At 47.1% G+C, this 22,523-nt stretch overlaps 1 protein-coding gene across 1 annotated transcript in view; it reads right to left on the bottom strand.

Annotated features, from left to right (window-relative positions):
- Nucleotides 1-22,523, bottom strand: part of BCAP31 (B cell receptor associated protein 31) — a 119,214-nt gene that overhangs the window by 61,828 nt on the left and 34,863 nt on the right. The window contains exons 4-6 of the mRNA XM_063936308.1: nucleotides 17,061-17,205; nucleotides 8,044-8,179; nucleotides 6,062-6,182 (exon numbers count right to left, since the gene is read on the bottom strand). Coding sequence (XP_063792378.1) covers nucleotides 6,062-6,182; nucleotides 8,044-8,179; nucleotides 17,061-17,205 — 402 coding nt within the window. The remainder of the gene's footprint in view (nucleotides 1-6,061; nucleotides 6,183-8,043; nucleotides 8,180-17,060; nucleotides 17,206-22,523) is intronic.

Below are 22,523 nucleotides of genomic sequence, written 5' to 3'. Positions count from 1 at the left end.
TTGGAGTCCTCCAAGTCACTTGTAGCCGCAGGCACTACAATAGGCTGGTTCAGATGAAATGCTGACACCACCTTAGGGAGAAAATGCGGACGAGTCCGCAGTTCTGCCCTGTCCGAATGGAAAATCAGATATGGGCTTTTGTAAGATAAAGCTGCCAATTCTGATACTCTCCTGGCAGAAGCCAGGGCTAGAAGCATGGTCACTTTCCAAGTGAGATATTTCAAATCCACCTTTTTTAGTGGTTCAAACCAATGAGATTTTAGAAAGTCCAAAACCACATTGAGATCCCACGGTGCCACTGGAGGCACCACAGGAGGCTGTATATGCAGCACTCCCTTAACAAAGGTCTGGACTTCAGGGACTGAAGCCAATTCTTTTTGAAAGAAAATCGACAGGGCCGAAATTTGAACCTTAATAGATCCCAATTTGAGACCCATAGACAATCCTGATTGCAGGAAATGTAGGAATCGACCCAGTTGAAATTCCTCCGTCGGAGCACTCCGATCTTCGCACCACGCAACATATTTTCGCCAAATTCGGTGATAATGTTGCACGGTTACTTCCTTCCTTGCTTTAATCAAAGTAGGAATGACTTCTTCCGGCATGCCTTTTTCCTTTAGGATCCGGCGTTCAACCGCCATGCCGTCAAACGCAGCCGCGGTAAGTCTTGAAACAGACAGGGACCCTGCTGAAGCAAGTCCCTCCTTAGAGGTAGAGGCCACGGATCTTCCGTGATCATCTCTTGAAGTTCCGGGTACCAAGTCCTTCTTGGCCAATCCGGAACCACTAGTATCGTTCTTACGCCTCTTTGCCGTATAATTCTCAATACTTTTGGTATGAGAGGCAGAGGAGGAAACACATACACCGACTGGTACACCCAAGGCGTTACCAGCGCGTCCACAGCTATTGCCTGCGGATCTCTTGACCTGGCGCAATACCTGTCCAGTTTTTTGTGGAGGCGAGACGCCATCATGTCCACCATTGGTCTTTCCCAACGGGTTACCAGCATGTGGAAGACTTCTGGATGAAGTCCCCACTCTCCCGGGTGAAGATCGTGTCTGCTGAGGAAGTCTGCTTCCCAGTTGTCCACTCCCGGGATGAACACTGCTGACAGTGCTATCACATTATTCTCTGCCCAGCGAAGAATCCTTGCAGCTTCTGCCATTGCACTCCTGCTTCTTGTGCCGCCCTGTCTGTTCACATGGGCGACTGCCGTGATGTTGTCCGACTGGATCAACACCGGTTTTCCCTGAAGCAGAGGTTCTGCCTGGCTTAGAGCATTGTATATTGCTCTTAGTTCCAGAATGTTTATGTGAAGAGACGTTTCCAGACTCGTCCATACTCCCTGGAAGTTTCTTCCTTGTGTGACTGCTCCCCAGCCTCTCAGGCTGGCGTCCGTGGTCACCAGGATCCAATCCTGTATGCCGAATCTGCGGCCCTCCAATAGATGAGGACTCTGCAACCACCACAGAAGAGACACCCTTGTCCTTGGAGACAGGGTTATCCGTAGGTGCATCTGAAGATGCGACCCTGACCATTTGTCCAACAGATCCCTTTGGAAAATTCTTGTGTGGAATCTGCCGAATGGAATTGCTTCGTAAGAAGCCACCATTTTTCCCAGGACTCTTGTGCATTGATGTACAGACACCTTTCCTGGTTTTAGGAGGTTCCTGACAAGCTCGGATAACTCCTTGGCTTTTTCCTCCGGGAGAAAAACCTTTTTCTGAACCGTGTCCAGAATCATCCCTAGGAACAGCAGCCGAGTTGTCGGCATTAACTGGGATTTTGGAATATTCAGAATCCACCCGTGCTGTTTTAGCACTTCTTGAGACAGTGCTAATCCCATCTCTAGCTGTTCTCTGGACCTTGCCCTTATTAGGAGATCGTCCAAGTATGGGATAATTAATATGCCTTTTCTTCGAAGAAGAATCATCATCTCGGCCATTACCTTTGTAAAGATCCGAGGTGCCGTGGACAATCCGAACGGCAGCGTCTGAAACTGATAGTGACAGTTTTGTACAACGAACCTGAGGTACCCCTGGTGTGAGGGGTAAATTGGAACGTGGAGATACGCATCCTTGATGTCCAAGGATACCATAAAGTCCCCCTCTTCCAGGTTCGCTATCACTGCTCTGAGTGACTCCATCTTGAACTTGAACTTCTTTATGTACAGGTTCAAGGACTTCAGATTTAGAATAGGCCTTACCGAGCCATCCGGCTTCGGTACCACAAAAAGAGTGGAATAATACCCCTTCCCTTGTTGTAGAAGAGGTACCTTGACTATCACCTGCTGAGAGTACAGCTTGTGAATGGCTTCCAAAACCGTCTCCCTTTCGGAGGGGGACGTTGGTAAAGCAGACTTCAGGAAACGGCGAGGTGGATCTGTCTCTAATTCCAACCTGTACCCTTGAGATATTATCTGCAGGATCCAGGGATCTACCTGCGAGTGAGCCCACTGCGCGCTGTAATTTTTGAGACGACCGCCCACCGTCCCCGAGTCCGCTTGAGAAGCCCCAGCGTCATGCTGAGGCTTTTGTAGAAGCCGGGGAGGGCTTCTGTTCCTGGGAAGGAGCTGCGTGTTGCTGTCTCTTCCCTCGACCTCTGCCTCGTGGCAGATATGAATAGCCCTTTGCTCTCTTATTTTTAAAGGAACGAAAGGGCTGCGGTTGAAAAGTCGGTGCCTTTTTATGTTGGGGAGTGACTTGAGGTAGAAAGGTGGATTTCCCGGCTGTAGCCGTGGCCACCAAATCTGATAGACCGACTCCAAATAACTCCTCCCCTTTATACGGCAAAACTTCCATATGCCGTTTTGAATCCGCATCGCCTGTCCACTGTCGCGTCCATAAAGCTCTTCTGGCCGAAATGGACATAGCACTTACCCGTGATGCCAGTGTGCAGATATCCCTCTGTGCATCACGCATATAAAGAAATGCATCCTTTATTTGTTCTAACGACAGTAAAATATTGTCCCTGTCCAGGGTATCAATATTTTCAATCAGGGACTCTGACCAAACTACCCCAGCACTGCACATCCAGGCAGTCGCTACAGCTGGTCGTAGTATAACACCTGCATGTGTGTATATACGTTTTTGGATATTTTCCATCCTCCTATCTGATGGATCTTTAAGTGCGGCCGTCTCAGGAGAGGGTAACGCCACTTGTTTAGATAAGCGTGTTAGCGCCTTGTCCACCCTAGGAGGTGTTTCCCAGCGCTCCCTAACCTCTGGCGGGAAAGGGTATAATGCCAATAATTTCTTTGAAATTATCAGCTTTTTATCAGGGGCAACCCACGCTTCATTACACACGTCATTTAATTCTTCTGATTCAGGAAAAACTATAGGTAGTTTTTTCACACCCCACATAATACCCTGTTTAGTGGTACCTGTAGTATCAGCTAAATGTAACGCCTCCTTCATTGCCAAAATCATATAACGTGTGGCCCTACTGGAAAATACGGTTGATTCGTCACCGTCACCACTGGAGTCAGTGCCTGTGTCTGGGTCTGTGTCGACCGACTGAGGCAAAGGGAGTTTCACAGCCCCTGACGGTGTTTGAGTCGCCTGGACAGGCACTAATTGATTGTCCGGCCGCCTCATGTCGTCAAACGACTGCTTTAGCGTGTTGACACTATCCCGTAGTTCCATAAATAAAGGCATCCATTCTGGTGTCGACTCCCTAGGGGGTGACATCCTCATATTTGGCAATTGCTCCGCCTCCACACCAATATCGTCCTCATACATGTCGACACACACGTACCGACACACAGCAGACACACAGGGAATGCTCCTAACGAAGACAGGACCCACTAGCCCTTTGGGGAGACAGAGGGAGAGTTTGCCAGCACACACCAAAAGCGCTATATATATATCAGGGATAGCCTTATAATAAGTGCTCCCTTATAGCTGCTTTGTTATATCAAAATATCGCCATAAATTTGCCCCCCCCTCTCTGTTTTACCCTGTTTCTGTAGTGCAGTGCAGGGGAGAGACTTGGGAGCCGTCCTGACCAGCGGAGCTGTGAGAGGAAATGGCGCCGTGTGCTGAGGAGATAGGCCCCGCCCCTTTTCCGGCGGGCTCGTCTCCCGCTATTTAGTGAATCCAGGCAGGGGTTAAATATCTCCATATAGCCTCTGGGGGCTATATGTGAGGTATTTTTAGCCTTTATATAGGTTACATTTGCCTCCCAGGGCGCCCCCCCCCCAGCGCCCTGCACCCTCAGTGACTGCGTGTGAAGTGTGCTGAGAGGAAAATGGCGCACAGCTGCAGTGCTGTGCGCTACCTTTAGAAGACTGCAGGAGTCTTCAGCCGCCGATTCTGGACCTCTTCTGACTTCAGCATCTGCAAGGGGGCCGGCGGCGCGGCTCCGGTGACCATCCAGGCTGTACCTGTGATCGTCCCTCTGGAGCTGATGTCCAGTAGCCAAGAAGCCAATCCATCCTGCACGCAGGTGAGTTGACTCCTTCTCCCCTCAGTCCCTCGCTGCAGTGATCCTGTTGCCAGCAGGAATCACTGTAAAATAAAAAACCTAGCTAAACTTTTTCTAAGCAGCTCTTTAGGAGAGCCACCTAGATTGCACCCTTCTCGGCCGGGCACAAAAATCTAACTGGAGTCTGGAGGAGGGTCATAGGGGGAGGAGCCAGTGCACACCACCTGATCTGGAAAAGCTTTACTTTTTGTGCCCTGTCTCCTGCGGAGCCGCTATCCCCCATGGTCCTTTCAGGAACCCCAGCATCCACTAGGACGATAGAGAAATAAAAAAAACTGCCTGGGTGTGGACACTCAAGAGTGAGCAAATGCCTTTTCGCCACCCATATTGGTCAGTAACACTGGGTCAGATGTATTAACCCGGAGAAGGGATAAAGAAGTGATAAACCAGTGATAAGCGCAAGGGGATAATGCCAGGGGTTAAAGTGGGGGGGAACGAGGTGGAACAGAGTTCCACCACCTGTAATGGTAGGGGGAACTAGGTTCCACCATCTCCATTGCCCTGCACAGTAATTCCAACAGAAAAGCCCACCCCATCATCTGCAATAATCGATGATACAGACGGCACTAGTGTTACTGATGAGCTGCAGCCACCTACTCCTTCCTCAGGTCCTGGTGCCTCCATGGTTCTCCTTGATGAGTTCCACCACCTCACCAGGACCACTTTAAGCCCTGGATAATGCACCAGCCAATCATTACGGATTTGAAAAACGACAGTTAGGAGCTGATTGGCTGGTGCGTTATCACCTTCCACTTATCACTGCTTTATCCCTTCTCCAGGCTTAATACATCTGCCCCAATGTCTTCTTGAACCCAAAAAGAACGTGCAATGGGACAGAACCACAGAGCTGCCTTCTACCAGTAATTTAAATTAAACCATAACCTGGACATAGTGGGTGATCACCTCATACAGACTTCACTGGCCAACACGCCATTGGAACCTTGTGCACTAATACTAGGTTTAAGGTTTTCCTCCTATACTCCTCCTACATTGTCTGCGGCCCTGTGCTTCTCCCCCTGTGTGTGGTGGAGACATGACCCGCTGGTGCTTCCATGGTAACTAGTTTAGACAGATATACTGTATACTCGCCACCATTCACACGTCCCTCATATACAGATGTAAGTGTTGGTGTAATGGCTGGTTTACAACTGGACACTCTGGGGTCCATTCGATTAGACTCACGAGGGGGTGAGGGGGTATGGTGCCATTGCCAGAAATCCAACGTCATGGCAGCGGTAACTTGCCAACCTCGTGGCTGTTTGAACAGACCTCCCCATTTATTAAGGAAAACAGACTTTTCCATAACAGTGACTGGAGACTCAACAATTCTGGAGTTTCTATTCTAAGCTCGGAGGACAAAGTGACCTTCCCTGGTGGATTCATCAGGACATGATCATTCAATTGCTGCAATCAGCAAGATGCCCTTGTCATTCGTACACGTTGGATTATAAACTGAATGGCATGACTTCAGCAGGTATTATCAGTTACACATTGATGGGACAGAAGACAATGATAGTTAATAGAGGACAAAGGTGACAAGGTTTACAGCCCATCGGAGTCACTGGGAACAACTTACATTTCTTGGTGGATTCCAGCTCTTCCTTGAGTTTTCGGACTTCTCCTTGGAGCTTCTTGTTGTCCTCCTCAGCGTTGGTTTCTGGCAGGTCACTAACCTCAATCCCAGAGGACTTCAGTTGCTGGACAAAGAGGAGACAGAGAGGAGCTGTGTGGTTACTGCAATGTTGAGAAACCAACGTCAAACATTAACAGTCTCCTATAAGTGATGTTCTCAAATCAATGGCCAGGACTATTTTTATATACTTTGTTTCATTTTAGAGCTAGACGCACACACAGAGCAAACGGCTTGAGTGAATTTAAAAAATAAAATAAAAATCTATTCCATCGGCCACCCCTAACCAGATTCGAATCAAATGCGGCTAAATACAGTGTGTGTGATCCATCAAAAAAAAGATTTCAATCTGGTCGGCAGAAACACAATGTCCTTCTTATGAATGAACTACACGCACAATTAGAAACGCATGAGTAATTACAGCTTGGGCAGAAGCTCGGATGGTTCTAATAGGCCCTACACACTGGGTGATATCACTCAAAGATATGAACAAGACACCGTTCATATCTTTGAGTGTGGAGGCACCAGTGATGAACGATGTGCGGCCCCGCGCTCGTTCATCGTTGGTGCCCCGTCGGCTGTGCATGCAGGCTAATATGGACGATCTCGTCCATATTTGCCTGCACTTCTATGGAGCCGCGTGAACGGGGGAGTGAAGAAACTTCCCTCTCACCCCCCCACGCACGCGCCGCCGGGTCGCCCGTAGCCGCCGTCGGGCAGCTCGGCGGCGGATCGACAAATGTGTAGGGCCCTTAAAAGCAGCACTATAAACTATTACAGCAACTCTATTCCAGCACGACTGGACTTTTCTTTCCCAAAAACTAAACCATATGAGGGGAATTAGGTAAAACTGGGCAATCTGGACAAATAAAGTCAATTGCTCAGTTTGTGTAGGATTACCTTAAACTTGCTCAAATGGTGAGACTTTGGTCAATTTAATTAACGTGGATGTGTGAACTTTTTGCCTTTTTAGTTAAACGTTTTCACACTGCCGTTTTGCTTTGCAGAACCGGGCACAGTAAACTGTGACTTGAACCAAAAGAAGCACACCACATTCTAGCCGAGGCTGAGTATCACTTAACCCTTATGCAGAGATTGGTGTTTATTCTTCCAGGAATAAGCCAAGTATACATATTTATTTTGTTTTTAAGATAAAGCCGTCGAAAGAAGCTGCACAGTTTAGAGGTTGCAGAAAAACAGATGCAGCAAAAGTGCTTCACACGGGTATTTCGCCGACATCTGTCAACTAGTGATTAACGACTTATATACTGTGCAAGACTTATTAAGCAGTGGTTTTCCTCTGTCAGGTAAAGACACTTTCCACAGTGAAAGCAAATATGGCCGAATGGTTGACAGTAACCACGTTGGCATTCAAAAGGGTCGACATACTACAACTGAAATGTCAACAGTTAGCGTTAGACGGCGTCGCCGGGAGGGTTAGACTGCATGGGGAGGTCAGGGGGAGAAACACTCACTAGAACACTGCAACATCACAGGTCCGCACCGGAAGAGACTATCACAGCCCCGCCGCAACCTGAAAACGATGCTGCAGCCGCCGCTGCCGTCGGGAGAAGGTAAAAGACCACATAGGCCACCAGGGACTAATTCTCCCGACATCACCACTGTCAACATTCCAACAGCCATTAGGAGAACTCGCAGTATTGGGGGTAATGGCAGAATAACAATAAGTGGAACTTATACTGTGTCGGCTTTGGTTCCCTCCAAATCCCAATTGTTTTTAGTGGACTTCCCCTTTAAGGCCTACACAAGACGACATGCAATCTCAGTGTGACTGGGCTCTATTAGTAGCCGATTGGATCTAACAAGAGGTGACATTTCTGATGCAGGTCCCCGCTGCATGACGTGGGACACAGCAGCTAGGGGTACCCCCAATGACATCATAAATGAGCAGAGCAGGGGTCTGATACCTTCTTGAGCTTATCATTCTCCTCCATGTACTTTTTGGCAGCATCGCTTGCACTCTCAGCCTGCTTTTTGAAGGCCTCGTTGGACGCAAGGAGAGTGGCTTGTTTGGATATCAGTGTGACCAGACGTCTCAGCAGGCTGCGGAGAAAAGAGAAAGTGGGTATAAAGGTTACAGGTGTTGCAACACGCCAAACGTGTGTAGTAAACATGTTTAAACAGTTCACATGTGACTAACTAATGGGCTGGTCTATTTCATCTAGGCCACATCGATTTATCTCAAAACCTAAAACTGCAGTACAATGTGCAAGATATGACTATCACCAAGTCGATTAGACATTTCTCTGGAACTTACCAATGCAAAGGCTTTCGTAACAAATGGAACCTACTCACAAACAGAGCAAAGAAAACATGCAACAGTTATCAATTAGATAGCACTGTTCACAAACCATCTCAACAGTGCCCTCTGCTGGCTGTTTTATCACACTGCAGGTGTAAAAGTTGTAACCCAGCCAGCAATACATTAGTGCAGGCCTGGCCAACCTGTGGCTCTCCAGCTGTTGTAAAACTACAAGTACCATCATGCCTTGCCACAGTTTTGCTATTAGGGAATGCTAAAACTGTGGCAGGGCATGCTGGGATGTGTAGTTTCACAGCATCTGGAGAGCCACAGGTTGGCCAGGCCTGCATTAGTGTGTTATTAGCCTTTATTTATATGGCGCCACAAGGGTTCCGCAGCGCCCAATTACAGAGTACATAAATAATCAAAACAGGGAAACAGCAACTTACAATTGAAGACAATATAAGACAAGTACAGGGTAACTAAACATATCTGCATCAGCAGATGACACTGGAATAAGTATCAGATGGCAGGGGACTGCTGGAGTTGATGCAGTTGAAGATTATTAAAGAGAAAGGATAAGCACATGAGGGAAGAGGGCCCTGCTTGTGAGAGCTTACATTCTAAAGTGTTATATGCTTTGCAATTCAGCACAACTGCTAAAAACGGTGAAATGTGGATGGAAGGTGATTTAAAATAACACCATTTTAACAATAAAACAAGTTGCCTGGTCCACATTTCTGTGCCACCTTCCAACTAGACTGCATGCTGGATTTCAGAAACGGGAGCTGCAACCATCCGTGCACAACAATTGCACAGAGATGCTGACACACTAGGTCTTCGGTGCAACGTGTACCACTCCAGCAACATTAACACATGTATAAAATGGAACTGAACATTGGGGTCTTAAATAAATAAATATGGCCACATCGTATTTGGGGGAGGGGGGAATGGATGAAAGCCTCTAAATGGTTAAATCTAAATAACCTGCCATCACTACTACGAAGGTAAATAAAGCATAAAAGATCCGAGTTTCTCTCCGTATGGGAATATTAGGTAAAGATGTGATCCATAAGACCAGTGTCTTCTATTCTGTAGAATGCACAACTCTGAGGCTCAAATACAGATGGATCCAAGAACCTCTGTTGGATATTTTGCTTGCTGTTATACATCTAATGCATATAACCAGGGATGTAGCTATTGCCACAGTAGCTCATGGAGCCCTGTATGGTGGGCTTATCACAGGGAATGAGAATCCTGGAAGGAAGTAGTAGTGCACGTCCACAAGGATGGCCCCCAATCTGACCTGCCTCCTACAGTGCTAGTGGGTCTGCACCTACTGCCGTTATGCAGGCTCCAGTAAAGAAGTCAACAGTGGTCTCAGCTTCCCGGCAGGCAGAGAAGGGAACGCTTACCCTGCGTGTCTGTGCATTTGGTGCTGCACTATTACAAGGACAGATATGATGACAGTGACTGGCTCCCCTGGTAGAGGATGGGGGTACAGGAAGCTAAACTAGGCACTGCAATGGTACCTCCCTGCTTGCTTTAATGCATCTCAGAGCCCCTGGCATTGTGCATATGCCGTAGAACTGCAGCAGTTGTTAACAGGTCTACATCTCTCTGAGGAAGCCGCTGAACGTTTGAGAGGCGGAGAAACGCGTAAGAGGTCTCTACCACGCTCATCTGATATCGGTCTACAAATTGACAACCTGCAGGCGTTTTGGACCATCATTGGGACACTCCAGATATGGCACCACCAAAGGGTAATTAAAGCACCAGGAGCCGGGAGATACCATCAGATTGGACCAAAGGGCTTACTTCTAGACCCAGGAAGCAGGTTTTATTTATACAAAAATGTGGATCACTGCTACTTGCTCTGTCTAAATAATATAAACAGCATGCTATAATAACTAACAATGCTTTGAATGGTTGTTGCAACTAACCAATTAGCCAGCATCGGTGGCAAGAACTACTGCTTTGCAAAGGACTTGCTAATTTGGAAAGAGCTAAAAAACTAACCCTGCCCAGAAAGCCTGGATATAATAATATATATATATATATATATATATATATATATATATATATATATATATATATATATATATATATATATATATATATATATATATATATATATATATATATATTAATATATATCTTTATAAAGGCTCAGAATTATATTGTAGTCCTGCAGGACTGACCGACAGTATGATGTGAATTTATTGTATGTTTAAATTTTAATTTGTTATTAAAAGTGAATACCTTTTTAATTAGCGCTGTTATCTGTGTGCATAGTTTGTTAATAGGTCACATATTTGAAATAAACGGATTAAAAACGAATGGATAATGCTGCAGCGGGCAGTTTATAACAAGATGGAGGAGCAGTATAGCGGGGGCAGGAGTTCCAAGTCTTAGTGTAGACATTTCATGTTGATGAGCCTCTATCGCAAGCTCCCTAGTGTTTCTCAAAGAGATATAAGAGATGTTACCCAATGGGACTATTCCAGTAGATGAACCTACTTTCCCAAATCATCATTTAACAAGGAGATTATATCGCCACCAACACAACTGCAATTTTGCCACTACTTATCTTGCTAGAGCGAAACATTCTCTTTCTATGCTGCCTTGCTGGCAATCCATCACAGATGGCAGATCATTTTCCAGCTGAGAACGGGGGTGGCGAGCTGAAATGCGCAAAAGTGACCCGTTCGGGCGAACAGTAGTTTAGTTGGGTTTAGGCGCGTAAAGCGGCTAAACCCAACTGCTACGGACGCAATATATGAATTGAATATCGCCCAGTGTGTAAGCAGAGGGGGTACAAACAAACAGTCATTAACTTTGCAATCTCATTAAATATAGAAGAAATATTCTTTGCAGTGAAATGTGCACAAACCCTGCAACGATTAACCAACGCAGGGCAGTGTTAATGGCAGAAATTTTCCAATAGGAACAAGAATTGTGTAAAGCCTTTTCTTTGTATCCTTTGACGGACACTGGAGACCTCAGGGTATAGACCCTCAGGAGCACAGGCACAGACTAGAATCTCCCCTTCTGCTATACCAGGCCTGGCCAACCTGTGGCTCTCCAGCTGTTGTAAAACTACAAGTCCCATCATTAGGGAATGCTATAACTGTGACAGAGCATGCTGGGATGTGTAGTTTCACAACATCTGGAGAGCCACAGGTTGGCCAGGTCAGCGCTATACCATAGGTTCTCAAACTTGGTCCTCAGGGCCCCAATCAGCTCATGTTTTCCAGGTCTCAACACAGAATCACAAGTGAAGTAATTTGCTCAACCTGTGAATCTTTTAAAATGTGTCAGTGAGTAATGACTACAGCTGTGCACCTGCTGGGTGACCTGGAAAACAAACTGTGTAGAGTCCTGAGGAGTCAACTATTTTATGCACCGAGCCCATTTCTTCCTTCATTTAAAAGATGCAACAAAAGGTTGGTACACTCATTAGAACCGGTACAAACATATGAAACCTATAAAACCAGCGACATTTTACAGAACAGGCTGGCCGTTCTTCAATGGAAGACTGATGTATGCCAGCAAGCCAGGGTCTGCTTGGAAACAAGCCAAAACTATCCTGTAAGTAACCTTCTTGTGCAACTCAATAAAATATAGGTCCTGAAACACCAGAAAACATGAAGCGAATGAAGAGAGTTCTATTCTACCAGAAACCGATCAAGGAATCTTCACTGGAATCACAATATTCTGATTTAGATGGAACGTCAAGACAACTTTGGGATGAAAAGGCGGCTAAACAGAAGCACAGTCCGCTCTTCAAGAAAAAGGAGACATGTAGACTTGTAGGACATAATACTCATCTATCTCTAGATATAGCCAAAAACAAATTGTGAATCCAAGTATTTGAAAGGAGTAAAACATTAAAGGATTTTAACACCAGGTTAATATCCAAAAGGAACAATAGGAGGAATGCATGGAGATTGCACATGCATAACCCCCTTTAAAAGGAAATCTACATTTGAAAGTGTCTGACTGTGACCAAACTCAGGGCAGTGATCCAGGGTAGTGGACGCTATTGCCTACCTGGACAATCTATAGATCAAGGCAGGCCAATTACTGCAGGCTCATGTTATACAGATGGCCCATATCTTAATATCTCATAGTTGGATTACCAGCCACAAGAATACTACCTCACACCTTCCCAGTGCTTGGTATTGCTTGGCCATCTCTCGACAAGAGGTGGTATTCATGCCAGTGGAGACATTGCTCTATATAGAGGGATTTGTGAAGTCCTTGCTAACTGAAAAACAAGATCAAGGTAGATCACACAAGGTTGTCCGATCTATATTGCTTGAAAGTCATAGGCAAGATGGTGTCCATCTTCAAAATGGTGAATATTCCACTCCAGATGGAGTTAAATTGGAAACTGAACAAGACTTCTCTGGTAGCTGTGGAACCAAAGTTTCATCAAGGGTCACCGCTTCATCGTCACAACTGTTAAATACCAAAAGGTCAACGTCTAGCTTTGGACTCAAAAGGATCCAAAGCTTCTGATTAATGTGCTGGTCCTGAGAGAGGTATTCGATCCTCTAAGTCAGAAGACACCATGGGCTTGCAAGATGCAAGCACTGGCCCGATTCCTGCTAGTGTGTCCGTACTTTTAAAGTGGCAAACATTTAAAATGGCAAAACAATCTTGTCTTTTAAATTATTTCTACTTTAAAACTATGGGTAGCTGGAATAGTGCCCATGGCCGCATTTTGCTATTACAAAAAGCGCCCATGTCTTTAAAGGAAGAGCCCAAAAAACCCAGCGGGTGAAATGAGCGACCTGCTAGACTGAGCCTGCATGCAGGCCAATCTAGCACCAGCGATAGCCAGATGGCTAATAATCTAGTAAGATTGCTTAATTATCGCTCCATGAGTACCCCCCTTATTATATCCTGCTGACAGCCTGCATTTAAGATGCCTACACATTTAGCAATCTGGATGGTTCTTTTGGTAGTTTTAGACTTAAATCTTGTATAGTGCAGGGCTAGCCAAATTTGGAGGTAAAAACTGACCAACTGCACACAAGAACAAAACAAAACCAAACAGAAATCTTGTTAAACCTCAAGTAATTAAAACTGAATGCACTTCGGACTACTTGAAGGCTTATCACTACATGTAGGAAGTCCTAGCTCTACGCTCAATAACGGAACCGGGTGTCGATAATTCAAAAAGTAATTATTCATATTTATTTCTTAAATATCTGTTTTAATGCCGTCTACACTCAGGTATCTCACAAATAAATCCCAAGTAAAAACTTGTAGATGAGATTGTATGACATGGAAATTATATTACACTTGTACACACCCCTTCCCCCACTGTTTTTAATCTGGCGATGTTTCCACCTCGAGTCCCCGTTAATTTTGGATTAAGCTTCTATAGTGGAATCACACATTGCCCTGATAAGGTATAACATACTACAGTGCATGTCACATTTTCAGTTAGTGAATAGGGATTACACACAATGGGGTATATTTACTAAAATTCATAATTTTCAGAATGAGGTTAAAGTTCAAACACGAATGACATCGAATGTGTAAAATTGCAACTTTTTGAATTTATTACGACTGATTTACTATGCTGTCGTATTCTGCATTTTTGTGTTTTCCGATGTCGATGTCATTCGTATTTTTTGGCAGTGTTTTACGGGAGTGAATAGTAAAACACTGCCGACATTAACACAATGAATCTCGGCCGGATCTGTGAGATCCGTGCAGGGCTTCATTGTGCACCTTTCGTAAAACAAAAAGATTGTTAAAAAAAAAAAAAAAATGCGCGGGGTCCCCCCCTCCTAAGCAAAACCAGCCTCGGGCTCTTTGAGCCGGTTCTGGTTGACAATATGGGGAAAAAAATGACAGGGGTTCCCCCATATTTCATCAACCAGCACCAAGCTCTGCGCCTGGTGCAAAAAATACGGGGGACAAAAAGCGTAGGGGTCCCCCATATTTTTTGAACCAGCACCGGGCTCCACTAGTCAGGTACATAATGCCACAGCCGGGGGACACTTTTATTGTGGTCCCGGCGGCCCTGGCATTACATCCCCAACTAGTCACCCCTGGCCGGGGTACCCTGGAGGAGTGGGAACCCCTTAAATCAAGGGGTCCCCCCCCTCCAGCCACCCAAGGGCCAGGGGTGAAGCCCGAGGCTGTCCCCCCATCCAAGGGCGGCGGATGGGGGGCTGATAGCCAAGTGTAAAAAATGAGAATATTGTTTTTAGTAGCAGTACTACAAATCCCAGCAAGCCTCCCCCGCAAGCTGGTACTTGGAGAACCACAAGTACCAGCATGCGGTGGAAAACCGGGCCCGCTGGTACCTGTAGTACTACTACTAAAAAAATACCCAACAAAAAACAGGACACACACACCGTGACAGTAAAAGTTTATTACATACATGCACACCTCCAAACATACATACTTACCTATGTTCACACAAGGCTCTGTCCTCTTCTCCATGTAGAATCCTCGGGGTACCTGTGAAAAAAATTATACTCACATAATCCAGTGCATCTTCTGTGCTTTGTATAATCCACGTACTTGGCAAAAAAAAACAAACCGGAAACCCGACCACGCACTGAAAGGGGTCCCATGTTTACACATGGGACCCCTTTCCCCGACTGCCAGGACCCCCCTTGACTCCTGTCAAAGAGGGTCCCTTCAGCCAATCAGGGAGCGCCACATCGTGGCACTCTCCAGATTGGCTGTGCGCTCCTGTAGTGTCTGTGAGGCTGCACACGGCAGAGATACAATGTAGCGCCTATGCGCTCCATTGTATACAATGGTGGGAACTTTGCGGTCAGCGGTGAGGTTACTTTCCCACCATTGTATACAATGGAGCGCATAGGCGCTACATTGTATCTCTGCCGTGTGCAGCCTCACAGACACTACAGGAGCGCACAGCCAATCTGGAGAGTGCCACGATGTGGCGCTCCCTGATTGGCTGAAGGGACCCTCTTTGACAGGAGTCAGGGGGGGTCCTGGCAGTCGGGGAAAGGGGTACCATGTGTAAACATGGGACCCCTTTCAGTGCGTGGTCGGGTTTCCGGTTTGTTTTTTTGCCAAATACGTGGATTATACAAAGCACAGAAGATGCACTGGATTATGTGAGTATAATTTTTTTCACAGGTACCCCGAGGATTCTACATGGAGAAGAGGACCGAGCCTCGTGTGAACATAGGTAAGTATGTATGTTTGGAGGTGTGCATGTATGTAATAAACTTTTACTGTCACGGTGTGTGTGTCCTGTTTTTTGTTGGGTATTTTTTTAGTAGTAGTACTACTACAGGTACCAGCGGGCCCGGTTTTCCACCACATGCTGGTACTTGTGGTTCTCCAAGTACTAGCTTGCGGGGAGGCTTGCTGGGATTTGTAGTACTGCTACTAAAAACAATATTCTCATTTTTTTCACAAGGCTATCAGCCCCCCATCCGCCGCCCTTGGATGGGGGGTACAGCCTCGGGCTTCACCCCTGGCCCTTGGGAGGCTTGAGGGGGGGGGGGGGGGGGCTTGATTTAAGGGGTTCCCACTCCTCCAGGGTACCCCATCCAGGGGTGACTAGTTGGGGATGTAATGCCAGGGCCGCCGGGACCACAATAAAAGTGTCCCCCGGCTGTGGCATTATGTACCTGACTAGTGGAGCCCGGTGCTGGTTCATAAGAATACGGGGGACCCCTACGCTTTTTGTCCCCCGTATTTTTTGGACCAGGCGCAGAGCCCGGTGCTGGTTGATGAAATACGGGGGAACCCCTGTCATTTTTCCCCCCATATTTTTTCAACCAGGACCGGCTCAAGGAGCCCGAGGCTGGTTTTGCTTAGGAGGGGGGACCCCACGCATTTTTTTTTGATACATTTAACACTTTCCCACCCGTTACCACTGATAAACATGCACGGATCTCACGGATCCGTGCATGCCCATCAGAACACGGTAAAAAAAAGCAGGTCTATTTTAAAACTGCTTTTTTTTACGATTTATATTTATTCACGGCAGTGTTTGCCTATTGCCGGCAGTGTTTGTGAAATACAAATTTTAGTAAATGACGAGTTCTATCAAATAACAGGCGTATTTGACCGATGGTGTATTCGTTCGTATTTTTTTTCTTTGACTTAAAAAAAAATACGAATGCCCTCATCACTGCCGAGATTTGTGTTTAGTAAATGACCGAGATGACACTTTGAAGAAAAAACACCATCTCGGTCAAAATCGGGAGCTTAGTAAATATACCCCAATGTGTTACATTGGATTATGCTAACTTCATAGTAAGAGGACTTCTACTGCCACCCTGTGGTCAGAACATAATAATGCAAAGAAATAAGTGTTCAACACTACAGGGTCAAATCAGTTTAACAACGAAGGGTGCCCTGGGTTGGTGGTCCAGGATCAATTAAAATTTATGGACAAATGTACCAATCCTTGTGGCTTCCAGTCATAACTTATGTGGAGAAACAGAAGTGAATCCTGTCCCTCATCACATCACGGAACCTAGGGCTGACCAATAAATGCTATTTATTTAATTGAATTTTTTCCCCCCTGAATTTCTCAAGAAGAAGCTTGGCCTAGGGGTGCCGTGAAAAAGATTCGATACCCTAGGGCGCCATGATTCAAAAAATAAAAAAAGTTTAAAAAAAACACTGAATTAACCCCTAAAGAGGAGGGGAGGATTTTCTACTTACAAAGACAGGAGGAGGGAGAATCCTGCAATGTACAGGTTACGCTGAGCTCTGAACAGTTTCATGTGAATATGTTCCACAGCCACCGGATTGTTCTTGAGATCCACTTGCTCTCCGACGCCATACTTCTGGATCTCACGAAACGCATCTGTGAAGCAAAAAGGAACCCTGAGCTATTATGATAGAGGGAGACAACGCGCTTCCAGTATACGAGATAGAGGGGGGTGGGAGAGAGAGAGGGGGGGAGGAAGGGGAGAGAGAGAGAGAGAGAGAGAGAGAGAGAGGGGAAGGGGAGAGGGAGAGAGAGGGGAAGGGGAGAGGGAGAGAGAGGGGAAGGGGAGAGGGAGAGAGGGGGGAAGGGGAGAGGGAGAGAGGGGAAGGGGAGGGAGAGGGAGGGAGAGAGGCAGGGAGAGGGAGGGAGGGGGAGAGGGAGAGGGAGGGAGGGGGAGAGGGAGAGGGAGAGGGAGAGGGAGAGAGAGAGAGAGAGAGAGAGAGAGAGGAAGGGGAAGGGGAGAGAGAGAGAGAGAGAGAGAGAGAGGAAGGGGAGAGAGAGGAAGGGGAGAGAGAGGAAGGAGAGAGAGAGAGGAAGGAGAGAGAGAGAGGAAGGAGAGAGAGAGGAAGGAGAGAGAGAGAGAGAGAGGGAGAGGAGGAAGGGGAGAGAGAGAGAGGAGGAAGGGGAGAGAGAGAGAGGAGGGAAGGGGGAGAGAGAGGAGGAAGGGGGAGAGAGAGGAGGAAGGGGGGAGAGAGAGGAGGAAGGGGAGAGAGAGGAGGAAGGGGAGAGAGAGAGAGAGGAGGAAGGGGGGAGAGAGAGGAGGAAGGGGGGAGAGAGAGGAGGAAGGGGGGAGAGAGAGGAGGAAGGGGGGAGAGAGAGGAGGAAGGGGGGAGAGAGAGGAGGAAGGGGAGAGAGAGAGGAGGAAGGGGAGAGAGAGAGGAGGAAGGGGAGAGAGAGAGGAGGAAGGGGGGAGAGAGAGGAGGAAGGGGAGAGAGAGAGGAGGAAGGGGAGAGAGAGAGGAGGAAGGGGAGAGAGAGAGGAGGAAGGGGAGAGAGAGAGGAGGAAGGGGAGAGAGAGAGGAGGAAGGGGAGAGAGAGAGGAGGAAGGGGGGAGAGACGTGTTGTCTTAAGGACCTGCAAAATAGCACACAGACTTTAGTGAGAGGTTGGCAAGGGGTTAAAGAAGTTAAGGTTTTCAACAAGGTGCAGGAGATAACTTCCCGGGTGACATGCCTTAAGCTGGTGGTAAGGGATCAGCATGGATTATTGTCCAAGTAGTGGAAGTTTGGAATACGTTTTCAGCAGCAATAATTGGGAACACGCCAGCAAGGGAATGTACACGGGTCTGTCCTGACAATAAGCTATTAATAAGAAAACTGGACAGGCAATCCATCCGTATTCTCCAAATTTATATACATCATGTATGGGGATAAGCCTCCCCATTCTCCCCATTACTGCAGTACACATGCAGATTAATTATTACTGGCCATGTTTCTGCACTGCAGTGTAAGAAAAGAGAATTCATCACCTGAAACTTATGAAAATCTGATCTCAGCTGTGAGATTGCAACATAATGTGCGGCCTACATGGAGTTAGGGAAAAATAAAACACCTGGAGCTAATTGGCTATCCAGCCAGTAATCGCAAAAATGCACCATAGCAAGTATTTCACCCAGTTTTGTGGACCTGGGACTCAATTTTTTAAAATGGGCGGGTACACGGGGGACCAGCTCCGCTGCAGCCAATCCTGAGCTGACATTTGAATGATTGCTTAATGCTGGCCCGGCTGCAAGGTATAAACAGAGGAGGTGGAGCCTTTCTACTCCTCTTTGGCGTCTCTCCTGGACAGGAGCACTGCATGGGGTCAAAGCACGATGGCTAAGCTCCCAGACTAAAGGTGCATACACACGGAGAGATTTTGGCTATGAGAGATTTTGACTAACTTTTCCCTTGAACTGGCAGTAGGAGATTTTGACTAACTTTACCAGAGATTTTGTCTAACTATGCAAGAGATTTTGGCTATGGGAGATTTTGACTATCTCATTTAAATAAGGGGATGAGTGTCATATATAGGACGATTTTACAGGGTGGCTGGTATTTAAATTGCTGAAAGTTAAAAAAAATTTTTGCGTGGGGTCCCCCCTCCTATGTAAAACCAGCCTCGGGCTCTTTGAGCCAGTCCTGGTTGTTAAAATACAGAGGAAAAAATGAGTAGGGTTCCCCCATATTTAGACAACCAGCACCGGGCTCTGCGTCCGGTCCTGGTTTAAAAAATACGGGGGACAAAAGACATAGGGGTCCCCCGTATTTTCCAAACCAGCACCGGGCTCCACTAGCCAGGGAGATAATGCCACAGCCGGGGGACACTTTTATATTGGTCCCTGCGGCCGTGCCATTACCCCCCCAACTAGTCACCCCTGGCCGGGGTACACTGGAGGAGTGAGGACCCCTTAAATCAAGGAGTCCCCCCCTCCAGCCACCCAAGGGCCAGGGGTGAAGCCCGAGGCTGTCCCCCCCATCCGTGGCCCGGTGGATGGGAGGCTGATAGCCTTTCAATAGTAATATTGTTCTTTACAGGAGGCCTACAGGTCCCAGCAAGCCTGCCCCAGCATGTTGGCACTTGGAGAACCACAAGTGCCAGCATGCCCGGACATAAAGGGCCCGCTGGCACCTGTAGTCCACCTGTAAAGAAAATATAAAAAAAAAAACACAACACATTCTTTTAAAAATCCTTTATTAAACTGGGTCTTCACCTGGGGGCGGCGGCCTTTAAGCTCTTTTGCATGGCCGCCGCCTTCCCAGGGCTTCCGGCGTCTTCACCTTGGGGGGCGCCACCTCCCCAGGGCTTCTGGGGTCTTGCTCCGGCGTCTTCACCTGGTGGGCGGCGGCTGCTAAGCTCTTTTGCATAGCCGCCGCCCATCCAGGACTTCCACGGCGTCTTCAGGAGCTCTTCTCCGCTCCTCCTCCGCCGTCGGACTGACAGCCGCTGCCTCGCGCTGACTTATATAAGTCAGCGGGAGGGGGCGGGGCGATGACGCGGCGAGCCGTGATTGGCTCGCGGCGGCCATCTTGAATTTCAAAAATGACGCTGAGGCGCCATTTTTGAAACTGGTACCGCTCCGCTGCCAAACTCTGCAATAGAAAGGTAAATTTCCCCCGCCCGCACCGCTGCCGCAACCCGCACCGCCGCCGCCCACACCGCCACCGCAACCCACCGTCGCCCACACCGCCACCGCAACCCGCCGCCGCCCGCACCGCCGCCACAACCCGCCGCCGCCCGCACCACCGCCGCCTGCACATCGCTATCGCTGGGAAAAATCGCTGGCCTCTTAAAGTGTTAGCGATTTTGACTAACTTTTGCAGCGACATAGCCAAAATTGACTTGCCTGCACTGACTATTTTTCCCAGCGATAGCGACCTAGCGGGGACGCGCATCGCTATCGCTGGCTGTGTACACACGGAGCGATCTGCACTAACTTTCTGAGCGATTTTGACTATATAGTCAAAATCGCTCAGTTATATCGCTCCGTGTGTATGCACCTTAAGATAGCGTGAGGAGGGCTCTGCATCGGGATGGCCGCACCACAGTCAACGGAACTGCCGCGGAGTGACCCTGCTTTGAATATGGTAGGGGCACCAAAATGTCTAGTTACAGCTCTGGTGCAGAGTGTCCTGTATGCTACACGGCCCAGCAGCATTGTCAGCGCCCCCCCTCCACCCCCCCCCCCATCACCCTCCTTGCAACACTTTTGTAGCGTTTAAATAAAGTCTGTGTTTTTATATTTGAATAATTAATAAGAACCTTCATTCCGATGGGACACAGAAAAGGATGGGTAGGACCCCTATTTTTAAAAGTGAAGGTTCCCCGGGACCCACTTTTTTTTCGGCTCAGCACGATCACTTGCCGACGATGCCCGTTTGCTTGCAGCTCTCAATCTGAGGGAGTTACCAAACACTCCGTAAAGTAAATAGAATGGAGGGGGAAAAAAAAGAGAGAAAAGAAAGCGCTGGCAAACACTTTGAATAAACTGTTTCCCAGCTCTCTTTTCTTTTTCTTCTTCTATTTACCTACATGGATTTGGCTGGCACCTCTAGGGGATGTGAATAAAAACAGGCCAGGTTTTCTGCTCTAACATACTGCGGAGTATAAGCTCGCTGGGCTATGGAGGAACCTCTTGCATAACTGAACGTGCCACTATACTTTTCTTGAACAAATAATCAGTACACAAAAGGGATTCCCTTACCATCTGTCACAAACCGATATACACACAATCCACAGCTGATAACATGGTGATAAACAGAAATGGGGTGGGACAGAAAACCTGGCTACTCATCCAAATTCAGGCACGTGACTCATGTTAATAGATCATTATTAATGCATCAGGCATAATAGACTGCTAGCTAATAACAGAGACACATGGCAAAGTATGTGTCTATGCACAGCTTCTCCTGCTATCCCCCAAGCCGCAATGCAGTAGATGAAGCCTGTTTTGAGAGAGAAGTTTGTGTTTGCTAATTAAAGTGCAATTCCGGACAAACCTAAAACTAACACTTTACTTAGATACGATTTAGATATTGTCATTCAACATCTCCCATCACCTTTTTTCGTTTAAGTCCTCCTCCCACCACATGCCTTTGCAATACACTGAATTTGGAACGGTGTTGTTGAAGGAAGGGGGACCCATCGATAGGCTCAACAGAGAGCACGTGAGGCTTGTGGTGACCCCCGCAAAGGTCAGGGAGTGAGGCAGAGCAGAGAACCGCGTCAGGGGGAGAGGACAGTGGCTCAGGGACACACCTCTGTCTCACTCATCAGTGATTGGACCACAAAGAGTGGAGTCAACCACCGCGCAAGCCAATTCTGAGTTGGCTGAAGAGTTGACACAATCATAGCGGCCTCGGAGCATCTTGTATTTTATCTATATAGAAAGAAAGAAAGAAAGAAAGAAAGAAAGAAAGAAAGAAAGAAAGAAAGAAAGAAAGAAAGAAAGAAAGAAAGAAAGAAAGAAAGAAAGAAAGAAAGAAAGAAAGAAAGAAAGAAAGAAGCCTATTTGCTTTTTCATTTTACTGTACTCTGCCACCCCCGCAGATGACATGTTGCAGTATTTTATCTATCTTTTCTGCAGGTGGGATAAAAGGCAGAACTGAGAAGGAGTCACAGTAGGCGCAACATAGACCTCCCTATTCCCTAACACAGACCCTGTCAGGGAGCCCAGACTGTGCCGCTATCTCTTCATACTGTTGCAGCTTTCTGTAGATCTGTGAGTCAATAGAAGACCCCAATAAGCTTACACATTAAACACATCGCCACCCGGTAATTGGAAAAGAAAGCAGAGCAATGCTTTTATACCGTTACTTATGTTTCCATCTAAATTACAACTGGCTTCAAAGGAGTACAAATATAAGACACCGTGTTCAGTATGTAATGCCGATGAACGGAATGGCAATTGTCAGAAACCAACGTCGGCATTCTGTC

Source organism: Pseudophryne corroboree, chromosome 8, assembly GCF_028390025.1.
Source record: "Pseudophryne corroboree isolate aPseCor3 chromosome 8, aPseCor3.hap2, whole genome shotgun sequence".
NCBI lineage: Eukaryota > Metazoa > Chordata > Amphibia > Anura > Myobatrachidae > Pseudophryne > Pseudophryne corroboree.
The sequence above is the reverse complement of the archived record's forward strand: the minus strand, read 5'-3'. Positions and strand labels throughout refer to the sequence as shown.